The following is a 13347-nucleotide window of genomic DNA, read 5'->3' on the forward strand; positions in this document are numbered from 1 at the left end:
GGCTTGGATATGTTCTTTTCACATTGTGCTTTCCAGCACGGGTCCAGGATCTAGGGTGGATGTGTAACCAGGCCAGTGCCGTACAGCTGGGCTCAGCTCAGTCGTGTTGAAAACACACACATAGTGAAGACATGAATCAGCTCATATTATTATGTCCATACTCTGCTATTGTTTCCCCTCCTAGGTTGTGACAGCAGCACTTGCCCACCTACCAACATGAACTGTCCTATTGGGTTCGTGCCAGTGGTTTCAGTCCCTGAGGGAAAATGCTGTCCAGAGCACACATGTGGTAATGTCTCTTTACCTAGATCTATACTATCTAGACTATCTACACTATCTACATGTGGTATGGTCTCTTTACCTAGATCTATACTATCTAGACTATCTACATGTGGTATGGTCTCTTTAACTATATCTAGACTATCTAGACTATCTACATGTGGCATGGTCTCTTTAATTATATCTAGACTATCTAGTATTCCTGTGTTTGTATTGCTGAGACAATACAGTCCCATGGATTGGTTGTTTGTCTCTCTCTCAATTGGTTATCTGTGTCTCTCTCTCAATTGGTTATCTGTGTCTCTCTCTCAATTGGTTGTTTGTGTCTCTTGTCTCTTTCAGAGCCTAAAAGAGTTTGTCTTCACAAAGGCGTTGAATACCTGGTAATGACAAACTATTCTGCTCTCACATCTGAAATGTTCATTACATAAATAAACACTGTTGGTTTTTACTTGTTTTAATATATTGCAGTATGTGTACAGTAAATCTCATACGCTATATGGGTTCATGTCAAATAGTGTCAGAGAGAGTGGGTATCCTGGTTCCCCTGTGTTTGAGAGAGTGGGTATCCTGGTTCCCCTGTGTTAGAGACAGTGGGTATCCTGGTTCCTCTGTGTTAGAGACAGTGGGTATCCTGGTTCCTCTGTGTTAGAGACAGTGGGTATCCTGGTTCCCCTGTGTTAGAGACAGTGGGTATCCTGGTTCCTCTGTGTTAGAGACAGTGGGTATCCTGGTTCCCATGTGTTAGAGACAGTGGGTATCCTGGTTCCTCTGTGTTAGAGACAGTGGGTATCCTGGTTCCTCTGTGTTAGAGACAGTGGGTATCCTGGTTCCCATGTGTTAGAGACAGTGGGTATCCTGGTTCCCCTGTGTTAGAGACAGTGGGTATCCTGGTTCCTCTGTGTTAGAGACAGTGGGTATCCTGGTTCCCCTGTGTTAGAGACAGTGGGTATCCTGGTTCCCCTGTGTTAGAGACAGTGGGTATCCTGGTTCCCCTGTGTTAGAGACAGTGGGTATCCTGGTTCCCCTGTATTAGAGACAGTGGGTATCCTGGTTCCCCTGTGTTAGAGACAGTGGGTATCCTGGTTCCCCTGTGTTAGAGACAGTGGGTATCCTGGTTCCCCTGTGTTAGAGACAGTGGGTATCCTGGTTCCCCTGTGTTTGAGACAGTGGGTATCCTGGTTCCCCTGTGTTAGAGACAGTGGGTATCCTGGTTCCCCTCTGTCAGAGACAGTGGGTATCCTGGTTCCCCTGTGTTAGAGACAGTGGGTATCCTGGTTCCCCTGTGTTAGAGACAGTGGGTATCCTGGTTCCCCTCTGTTAGAGACAGTGGGTATCCTGGTTCCCCTGTGTTAGAGACAGTGGGTATCCTGGTTCCCCTCTGTCAGAGACAGTGGGTATCCTGGTTCCACTCTGTTAGAGACAGTGGGTACCCTGAAGTAATGTGTAATGAGTTACTTGTTCTTCTAGCCCAATTCTAAAGTACCGGGATCAGAGTGCCAGGAGTGCACCTGCACCAACAAAGTGGACCCCAAGTCTGGTCATTACCAAATTGACTGTGGATTCATGCAATGTGACGAAGATTGTGAAAAGGTAACAACTGGTACAGCTGCCGTGTCTGCTCACATTTAAAATATTTACCAAAAGTTGAAATACCATTGAGTAGCTTAAATGTATTCAGTCAACGAGTTTTTATACTTTAAATTTTCTGGTTTCCTAGACCCAGATTAAGTAAGTAAGTAAACCTTGTCTGATTCAGAACTGCCGACAGATTAAGCCCAGTCCTTGCTTTTAAAATCATTCTCAATTGGTGGTGAGGCAGGGGTAGTTCTTCTATTATATAGAGTCTCCTGGCAAGGCAATCGGTTGTATTCACACTTTAATAACGTGCGTTATCATCATCATCATCATTATTTTTAGGTGTTGCAGCAAGTCACTCATGTGTTCCTCTTCTCCTGCAGGGATATGAGTACCAGGAGCCAGACTACTCCTCAGATGACTGCTGTGGTAAATGTGTTCAGACCCACTGTGTCCTCCAGATCAATGGGACCATGCAGTTGTTGAAGGTAGGTACCGTTTCTGTCAGTTTAACTGTCACAGATTAACTAAGAAGTAGTAAGTAAGTCTCTGATAAATGTCTATATTGATTGTGCGGCTGTGTGTGTTTGTGTGGAACAAGCTTCCCCATAATATGAGGACAGAGGAGTGCCTGCCCCCTACGAGTGGTGTATGTTGTTGTCTCACTTAGCGATCTGAAGACAAATGCACTAGTGTAAAAAACATTTTGGATAAGAGCGTCTGCTAAATGACAAACATTTAATGTAAAATGTGTGTGTGTGTGTGTGTGTGTGTGTGTGTGTGTGTGTGTGTGTGTGTGTGTGTGTGTGTGTGTGTCCAGCATGGAGATACATGGTCTGCTCCTGGTGACAAGTGCCAGCAGTACAGCTGTGTGAAGAACGGTGATAGTTATCTGACCCAGAGCTCCAACATCCATTGCCCACCCTTCCAGCAGGCCAACTGCCAGCCTGTGAGTACAGGACACAACATAACAATAACAGAAAGGCCAGCCTGTGAGTACAGGACACAACATAACAATAACAGAAAGGCCAGCCTGTGAGTACAGTACTCAACATAACAAGAACAGAAAGGCCAGCCTGTGAGTACAGTACTCAACATAACAATAACAGATAGGCCTGCCTGTGAGTACAGTACTCAACATAACAAGAACAGAAAGAACAACCTGTGAGTACAGGACACAACATAACAAGAACAGAAAGAACAACCTGTGAGTACAGTACTCAACATAACGAGAACAGAAAGGCCAGCCTGTGAGTACAGGACACAACATAACAATAACAGAAAGGCCAGCCTGTGAGTACAGGACACAACATAACAAGAACAGAAAGAACAACCTGTGAGTACAGTACTCAACATAACGAGAACAGAAAGGCCAGCCTGTGAGTACAGGACACAACATAACAATAACAGAAAGGCCAGCCTGTGAGTACAGGACACAACATAACAAGAACAGAAAGGCCAGCCTGTGAGTACAGGACACAACATAACAAGAACAGAAAGGCCAGCCTGTGAGTACAGTACACAACATAACAAGAACAGAAAGGCCAGCCTGTGATTACAGTACACAACATAACGAGAACAGAAAGGCCAGCCTGTGAGTACAGTACTCAACATAACAAGAACAGAAAGGCCAGCCTGTGAGTACAGGACACAACATAACGAGAACAGAAAGAACAACCTGTGAGTACAGGAGACAACATAACAAGAACAGAAAGAACAACCTGTGAGTACAGGACACAACATAACGAGAACAGAAAGAACAACCTGTGAGTACAGGACACAACATAACAAGAACAGAAAGAACAACCTGTGAGTACAGTACTCAACATAACGAGAACAGAAAGGCCAGCCTGTGAGTACAGGACACAACATAACAAGAACAGAAAGGCCAGCCTGTGAGTACAGTACACAACATAACAAGAACAGAAAGAAACACCTGTGAGTACTGTACTCAACATAACAAGAACAGATAGGCCAGCCTGTGAGTACAGTACTCAACATAACAAGAACAGAAAGGCCAGCCTGTGATTACAGTACACAACATAACGAGAACAGAAAGGCCAGCCTGTGAGTACAGTACTCAACATAACAAGAACAGAAAGGCCAGCCTGTGAGTACAGTACACAACATAACAAGAACAGAAAGAAACACCTGTGAGTACAGTACTCAACATAACAAGAACAGATAGGCCAGCCTGTGAGTACAGTACACAACATAACAAGAACAGAAAGAAACACCTGTGAGTATTGTACTCAACATAACAAGAACAGATAGGCCAGCCTGTGAGTACAGTACTCAACATAACAAGAACAGAAAGGCCAGCCTGTGATTACAGTACACAACATAACGAGAACAGAAAGGCCAGCCTGTGAGTACAGTACTCAACATAACAAGAACAGAAAGGCCAGCCTGTGAGTACAGTACACAACATAACAAGAACAGAAAGAAACACCTGTGAGTACAGTACTCAACATAACAAGAACAGATAGGCCAGCCTGTGAGTACAGTACTCAACATAACAAGAACAGATAGACCAGCCTGTGAGTACAGGACACAACATAACAAGAACAGAAAGGCCAGCCTGTGAGTACAGGACACAACATAACAAGAACAGAAAGGCCAGCCTGTGAGTACAGTACACAACATAACAAGAACAGAAAGGCCAGCCTGTGATTACAGTACACAACATAACGAGAACAGAAAGGCCAGCCTGTGAGTACAGTACTCAACATAACAAGAACAGAAAGGCCAGCCTGTGAGTACAGGACACAACATAACGAGAACAGAAAGAACAACCTGTGAGTACAGGAGACAACATAACAAGAACAGAAAGAACAACCTGTGAGTACAGGACACAACATAACGAGAACAGAAAGAACAACCTGTGAGTACAGGACACAACATAACAAGAACAGAAAGAACAACCTGTGAGTACAGTACTCAACATAACGAGAACAGAAAGGCCAGCCTGTGAGTACAGGACACAACATAACAAGAACAGAAAGGCCAGCCTGTGAGTACAGGACACAACATAACAAGAACAGAAAGGCCAGCCTGTGAGTACAGGACACAACATAACAAGAACAGAAAGGCCAGCCTGTGAGTACAGTACACAACATAACAAGAACAGAAAGGCCAGCCTGTGATTACAGTACACAACATAACGAGAACAGAAAGGCCAGCCTGTGAGTACAGTACTCAACATAACAAGAACAGAAAGGCCAGCCTGTGAGTACAGTACACAACATAACAAGAACAGAAAGAAACACCTGTGAGTACTGTACTCAACATAACAAGAACAGATAGGCCAGCCTGTGAGTACAGTACTCAACATAACAAGAACAGAAAGGCCAGCCTGTGATTACAGTACACAACATAACGAGAACAGAAAGGCCAGCCTGTGAGTACAGTACTCAACATAACAAGAACAGAAAGGCCAGCCTGTGAGTACAGTACACAACATAACAAGAACAGAAAGAAACACCTGTGAGTACAGTACTCAACATAACAAGAACAGATAGGCCAGCCTGTGAGTACAGTACACAACATAACAAGAACAGAAAGAAACACCTGTGAGTATTGTACTCAACATAACAAGAACAGATAGGCCAGCCTGTGAGTACAGTACTCAACATAACAAGAACAGAAAGGCCAGCCTGTGATTACAGTACACAACATAACGAGAACAGAAAGGCCAGCCTGTGAGTACAGTACTCAACATAACAAGAACAGAAAGGCCAGCCTGTGAGTACAGTACACAACATAACAAGAACAGAAAGAAACACCTGTGAGTACAGTACTCAACATAACAAGAACAGATAGGCCAGCCTGTGAGTACAGTACTCAACATAACAAGAACAGATAGACCAGCCTGTGAGTACAGGACACAACATAACAAGAACAGACAGGCCTGCTGACAGCATATGCTCTCGATTACCAACCTTATTTACAATGTTTCGATCCACAATCTTTTTCATCAGATCCACAGTACAGTACACACAATATACCAGTTTTCATTTGACAGAAACATGACTTCTTTTGTCCTAATATGAAATGGATTATGTAAAGAAAACGTTGAAACTTTTTTCTCCACAGGGTTCAATTCAGACCGCTGCAAACGGCTGCTGTAGAATTTGTAAGTATGAAAGTGAAATATTAAAAGGTGTTATATCAGGATTGGAATATGATCAGATTCATGCATCATAAAACCACTGATATTCCTCATTGATAATGATTGACAAGTAGAGCCACCTTGTAGTCAGTGAACTCAAACAGGTGCAGCTCTTTTTCACGGTCTTTCCAGACGAATCATGTATAACGATGTGTCTCCCTCCAATACCAGGTGTGGAGAAGGACAAGGCCTGTAAGGTAGGATCCATGAAGAGTTTCATCAACCACAAGAGCTGCCAGTCTGTTGAGGAGGTGGAGATGCCGTACTGTGAGGGATCCTGCAACACCTTCACCAAGTGAGTGTGGAAACAATGCTAATATCACAACCCAGTGGATCCTCATCACAGCCACAACACCATGGGGAGGGTTCCAGTGTCCAGTTTAATAAGCCTAGTGATGGACTGAAAATCATTTTAAAGGAATCTCCATTGAACATGGTTCTTAGTCCAGGACTAGGTTTAATCTGTGTCTGGGACACACACACACACCCCCTAAATGTATTTGTGTTTTGTGAAACGTGTCATTTGTTGAGGTGTCTTTGTCTCTTGGGGAGTAGATGATCTCGTAATCTCTGTGAACACCTCTCTTTCACTCCCGTCCTCCAGGTACTCTGCGATGGCTGCGTCTCTGGACCACTCGTGTGCCTGTTGCCAGGAGTCCCGGTCCAGTAACCGCACGGTGGACCTACGGTGTCTGAATGGAGATGTGGTGCCCTACACCTACCTACACGTGGAGGAGTGTAGCTGCAGACACAGCGACTGCAACAGAGCCATTAGGGTGCCTGCCCGCAGGACACGCAGCAACACGCTGGTGTAAATGGGATCTGTACTAATACAGATGGGAATGGTCCAGCACCAATCCACTCGCTGCTTACTAAGGAACACCCTGCTACCCTGCTTCACATGGCTGTTATTTATCTAATCGCTTTGATTTATATGTCAAATGTAGATTAAATCATATTTAAAATGTAGAAACTTATGCTTACTTATCTTATTAAAATGCAACCTTCCAATAATTCTGTCCATTGTTTGTTTTCTTGTAGAAGTGCATGCACCTTGTTTTAGAAAGCTTTGGTTTATTAAGCTGTGAAACCTCTTTAGCCTTCTTCACACTGGCAGTTTGAAGTGATTCCCCCCCCCCCCCTAAAACATGTTGCATATCAGATTAGAATCTGTACATTTTCCAACAGTTTGAACAGCCAAAAAGCACATGGAAGCAGATATTTCCAGCCACATTTCAAACCACTTTCGTAGGTCATGTGTCTGAAAGTACAACTCTTGCTCAATTTGACCTCAGGTGGTTTTTAGACTGTTATTTGGCATTTTGCTTGCTAGCTTATTTGATGACAGTTTAACAAGAACGTTTGGTAACTAACTAGCTTGTTAATTGTTTACAATCAAATGAGTGAATATGCTAGAAAGCTAAACAGCTACCTAGCTAACTACTTGACTGCTGTGGCTAGCTAAACAGCTACCTAGCTAGCTAGTTGACGGCTGTGGCTAGCTAAACAGCTACCTAGTGTTAGAGTTTCATAAATTCGAATCTGGTACCAGGATAAATATAACAATGAGTCACCGATTTTATACTATGTATTTTTTATTAGCTAAGTAATAAATGGCAAATGCAACTTTCGTATATATGGGCTCTCTGTAATACCACGCAGGGCAGAACAGAGAACTGACAAGATGTATGTAAACAGTATTCTTTATACTGTGATAGACAGTTCCAACCCGTCTGTTGGCCTATCACAGTAGAGACTGGGCGTGGTTTAAACTTGCTCAGCCTATTGCAGGCGCTCAGGCGGGTCCCCGCCTCTTGGCGCTTCTGTTGATAGATGTAACTGTTGCTGTGAAGAACATCCATGCGCTCATACCGTTATCTCGCACCTGGCTCCTGTTATCTAACAAAAGACCGCTTGTTCTGCAACACCCCATGCTACTCTGTATTTTTCCATCATGAGAAAGGCCCATGGCCCTGAAGCTTTTAACAATGTTTCAAGTCAGCTATGTTGCATAACACATACAGTGCCTTGCGAAAGTATTCGGCCCCCTTGAACATCTGACCAGAGCACCTTCTTCCACATGTTTGGTGTGTCTCCCAGGTGGCTTGTGGCAAACTTTAAACAACACTTTTTATGGATATCTTTAAGAAATGGCTTTCTTCTTGCCACTCTTCCATAAAGGCCAGATTTGTGCAATATACAACTGATTGTTGTCCTATGGACAGAGTCTCCCACCTCAGCTGTAGATCTCTGCAGTTCATCCAGAGTGATCATGGGCCTCTTGGCTGCATCTCTGATCAGTCTTCTCCTTGTATGAGCTGAAAGTTTAGAGGGACGGCCAGGTCTTGGTAGATTTGCAGTGGTCTGATACTCCTTCCATTTCAATATTATCGCTTGCACAGTGCTCCTTGGGATGTTTAAAGCTTGGGAAATCTTTTTGTATCCAAATCCGGCTTTAAACTTCTTCACAACAGTATCTCGGACCTGCCTGGTGTGTTCCTTGTTCTTCATGATGCTCTCTGCGCTTTTAACGGACCTCTGAGACTATCACAGTGCCGGTGCATTTATACGGAGACTTGATTACACACAGGTGGATTGTATTTATCATCATTAGTCATTTAGGTCAACATTGGATCATTCAGAGATCCTCACTGAACTTCTGGAGAGAGTTTGCTGCACTGAAAGTAAAGGGGCTGAATAATATTGCACGCCCAATTTTTTAGTTTTTGATTTGTTAAAAAAGTTTGAAATATCCAATAAATGTCGTTCCACTTCATGATTGTGTCCCACTTGTTGTTGATTCTTCACAAAAAAATACAGTTTTATATCTTTATGTTTGAAGCCTGAAATGTGGCAAAAGGTCGCAAAGTTCAAGGGGGCCGAATACTTTCGCAAGGCACTGTACATACACAAGCCAACAGCAGATAATATTCAATCATATATATGGTAATGGCTATAATGTAAAACACAGGATCCAACACTAGCTAGCTAGTTGACTGCTGTGGCTAGCTAAACAGCTACCTAGCTAGCTAGTTGACTGCTGTGGCTAGCTAAACAGCTACCTAGCTAGCTACATGACTGCTGTGGCTAGCTAAACAGCTACCTAGCTAGCTAGTTGACTGCTGTGGCTAGCAAAAACCGACTGGTTTTGAAAGTTGGATATTCTTGTCCTTCGAGGCTTTAAAGGTGTTCTTACACTATGATTCTGGACATTCAAAACAACTAGGAAATGTCCATGGCAGGCATTATTGTCACCTTAGCTTGCTACTTAACTTCTGAGTGATCTGCTGACTGCTCACACATTACTAAGACAACTAGCGTAGCCATGTCAACAAATGACTGCTGTCTGAACACACACAGAAATGTGATTTGGTCACTTGTAACTGTTTGGACAGTCAGTATTCCAAAACAGATTTGGAAAACAAAACTGATCTGAGCGTTAAGGCCTGCGGTGTAAACAAGGCTTTATCTCTTTGGTGGATGACAGTTAGAGAGTCATCCCTGACATTATAATACAGAAATATATATTTGTTGTTTTGTGTTTTATCATACAGTACTAAAGTAGTACTATGTTTACATGAGGTTAGAATTCACCCTGCAAACAAACATTTACATCACAATATGGTCACCTGAAGGACAGTGTCAAGGACAATTTTAGAACGTTCAGTCATGGTCCCCTGGATGTTTTTGTCTAGTTCATGGTTTGTTTTTGGGGCGTACTGTGAGGGATCCTGCAACACCTTCACCCTGTGAGTGTGGAAACAATGCTACTATGGACCTGATTGTTCCAAAGAAACACACCACCCCTAGTTACTGTTGACAAGCCCATCAAGTCTTTTGACAATGTAAGGGAATACCCCCTTGAAATGGACAAAAATGAATGGCATCTTATTGGCACCGTACGAAGCATATGACCCCTCCTGTCTCAGCCTCCAGTATTTATGCTGCAGTAGTTTATGTGTCGGGGGGCTAGGGTCAGTTTGTTATATCTGGAGTACTTCTCCTGTCCTATTCGGTGTCCTGTGTGAATCTAAGTGTGCGTTCTCTAATTCTCTCCTTCTCTCTTTCTCTCTCTCGGAGGACCTGAGCCCTAGGACCATGCCCCAGGACTACCTGACATGATGACTCCTTGCTGTCCCCAGTCCACCTGGCTGTGCTGCTGCTCCAGTTTCAACTGACCTGAGCCATAGGACCATGCCCCAGGAATACCTGACATGATGACTCCTTGCTGTCCCCAGTCCACCTGACTGTGCTGCTGCTCCAGTTTCAACTGACCTGAGCCATAGGACCATGCCCCAGGAATACCTGACATGATGACTCCTTGCTGTCCCCAGTCCACCTGACTGTGCTGCTGCTCCAGTTTCAACTGACCTGAGCCATAGGACCATGCCCCAGGAATACCTGACATGATGACTCCTTGCTGTCCCCAGTCCACCTGACTGTGCTGCTGCTCCAGTTTCAACTATTCTGCCTTATTATAATTCGACCATGCTGGTCATTTATGAACATTTGAACATCTTGACCATGTTTTGTTATAATCTCCACCCGGCACAGCCAGAAGAGGACTGGCCACCCCACATAGCCTGGTTCCTCTCTAGGTTTCTTCCTAGGTTTTGGCCTTTCTAGGGAGTTTTTCCTAGCCACCGTGCTTCTACACCTGCATTGCTTGCTGTTTGGGGTTTTAGGCTGGGTTTCTGTACAGCACTTTGAGATATCAGCTGATGTACGAAGGGCTATATAAATAAATTTGATTTGATTTGATTCATATACACGATGTACAATACCACTCAAATGGACGCCGTTTCATTCAAAACGTATTGCAAATGTCATATGGAAAATGCCAAGTGTCACACAGTGAAAATCCAATAGATGGCGAGTGCGCTCCAAGGTAAATTTTCATATTGAAAATATCAATCCAAGAGTCAAATTTGGAACATTTGAAACATTTTTCAAAAACGTATCACCCCCTTAAAAAAGTGCTTTCTGGATCGTTTTTTAAAACCTCTTACTTCTACCCCCTCCTTTTTCGAACATTCTGTTAAAAATCGCGCAACTTTTCAGCGTCCTGCTACTCATGCCAGGAATATAGTATATGCATATGATTAGTATGTGTGGATAGAAAACACTCTGAAGTTTCTAAAACTGGTTAAATCACGGCTGTGACTATAACAGATTGTGTGTTTCATTGAAAAACGCAAGAAAAACTGCTCTCTGAAAGCTAAAAATAATTTCCATAAGTCACTTCCATGGGCTGTTAAAAGAGGACAACATTTAATTTAATATCGACCTGCATGCAATTCATACAAATTCCACACGATGTCGCCAATTTTTTGTTGGAAAATCCATGTATCTGGCTTCCGTTTCTTCCAGTCTCCACCAGGATGTTGTTAATGTGGACATTGGCAGCCATTGATTTGCAGACGAGGAGCTATTGAATATACATCGCCCTGTAATCATTTTGATAGATTATAAACGTTTACTAATACCTAAAATTGGATTACAAAAGGATTTCGAAGTGTTTTGTGAAAGTTTATCGTCTACTTTTTTAATTTTAAAAAATTACGCAGCGTTTAAAAACGATGTTTTTTTCTGAATGACACAGCTTCCATAGAAAGCTATTTTGGGTATATATGGACCGATTTAAACGAAAAAAAGACCCAATAGTGATGTTTATGGGGCATATAGGAGTGCCAAGAAAGAAGCTCGTCAAAGGTAATGAATGTTTTATATTTTATTTCTGCGTTTTGTGCTGCGTCGGATAAGCAGAGTCTTTGTTTACGTCGCATTCAGGCATTTTCAGGTGGTGCATGCTATCAGATAATAGCTTCTCATGCTTTCGCCGAAAAGCATTTTAAAAATCTGACTTGTTGGCTAGGTTCACAACGAGTGTAGCTTTAATTCAATACCCTGCTTGTGAATTTTGATCAAGGTTTGAGTTTTAACGAGTACATTTAGCATTTAGCGTATGGCATTTGCATTTTCAGGTGCCTACTTGAGACATATGCGTCTCAAGTAAAGTCAAGAAGTTTTAAAAATTATTTCGATTTTTTGTTGTTGTCAATTAGACATGTATAAGAACTGTATGAACATACTTTTGTCATATTTTATTGTCATATTATTTTTACTTGTCCATAAGGCTGTTTTGCGAAATTGACTGGCCCGATGAACTCGGGATGGCCGGGCAGTGATTCTGGTTCCTCTCCATCGCTCATTGGTGTTGATTTCAGAATGTCAATTTGGTGATGGTCTATTACTGTTTAAACATATTGCAAATGGACAAAAGTCAGGCAGCAAGTCACCGTCCATCAGTTAATTAGATATCATTCTGACACCAAACTGACACCACACCCCCTTTTTCCAACTTGTTTAGAAGCCAACTATCACATATTTCAGAGCAGGCCCTTAATTCACAGAGCCTTCTGTTTAAACCATAATAAAAACATAAAACACAAAGTCACGTTCTAGCTGCGGGTCCAGTTCTGACATTATGTGTAGGTCTAGCTGAGGCGACCCCGAATCCCAAGTTTCGGCTCGATAGGTCATTTGGAGCCCGAGCAGCGACCTTAATTGGTGCTGAAAATGTAAAGTATTTACGTTAAGAATTGACTGATTTACACAGGGTTGAATGCAGTGATTTTCACAAACTGCAGGTTTGGTACATCGAAACACCTTTAGGATGATTTTAACCACTTCCGGTTGCTGCAGGAAGCTTAGAATCAACAGACGTAGACCTCATAGTGGCCTGATGAATTGTCATCGAAGACAGGTTCATAAGGCATTCATAACCCACATAGGCTTTAGGTTGAATTTAGGGGAGCAGGCAATGTATTCCTATGGGGAGAGAAGTCATTGCAAACGGTTTGATGTAAACACCTTATTTTCACTGTTAAGGGTTAATGCCAGATGGTCAAGGTTAGGCTTGCACAGATCGGGAGGACCTCAGGAACATTCCCGAGGTCGAATTGTGCTTCTAACCCTAACGGTTCTCCCCCTGTCACCCAAAAGCACCTGAACTTTAAGGCCAGGCTTCATTTTGGGCCTACTTTTTTTCACGTTCGCTGCGCTCAGACCGAGCGAGCTACTCGTTGAACTCGGCACTGCCTAGAGATTATGTAATGCCATTGCTGGCTCTGTGTATCTTTAAGCCCCGCACTGTGTCACTCCATCCTTGCTGTGTGTGTGTGTGTGAGTTATTTCTTTGACATCTGTTGGGAGAAATGACTGATTTACAGTTCATGAGGGTTGCCTAATCACACATATGAAGTTTTGGAAAGATGTGACCGTTTTAACCCTTCAAAACAGCCCCTATGACTGCAATT

The 13347-nt window shown here is 43.0% G+C and overlaps 1 protein-coding gene across 1 annotated transcript in view; it reads left to right on the forward strand.

Annotated features, from left to right (window-relative positions):
• Positions 1 to 6896, forward strand: part of LOC139407474 (mucin-2-like) — a 51304-nt gene extending 44408 nt beyond the window's left edge. Inside the window, exons 36-43 of the mRNA XM_071151270.1 lie at positions 185 to 289; positions 622 to 662; positions 1750 to 1872; positions 2241 to 2345; positions 2678 to 2806; positions 5953 to 5992; positions 6200 to 6323; positions 6633 to 6896. Coding sequence (XP_071007371.1) covers positions 185 to 289; positions 622 to 662; positions 1750 to 1872; positions 2241 to 2345; positions 2678 to 2806; positions 5953 to 5992; positions 6200 to 6323; positions 6633 to 6843 — 878 coding nt within the window. The 3' untranslated portion in view covers positions 6844 to 6896. The remainder of the gene's footprint in view (positions 1 to 184; positions 290 to 621; positions 663 to 1749; positions 1873 to 2240; positions 2346 to 2677; positions 2807 to 5952; positions 5993 to 6199; positions 6324 to 6632) is intronic.
• The last annotated feature ends 6451 nt before the right edge of the window (positions 6897 to 13347 follow it).

Source organism: Oncorhynchus clarkii, chromosome 4 (genome assembly GCF_045791955.1).
Source record: "Oncorhynchus clarkii lewisi isolate Uvic-CL-2024 chromosome 4, UVic_Ocla_1.0, whole genome shotgun sequence".
In the NCBI taxonomy this organism is placed as follows: domain Eukaryota; kingdom Metazoa; phylum Chordata; class Actinopteri; order Salmoniformes; family Salmonidae; genus Oncorhynchus; species Oncorhynchus clarkii.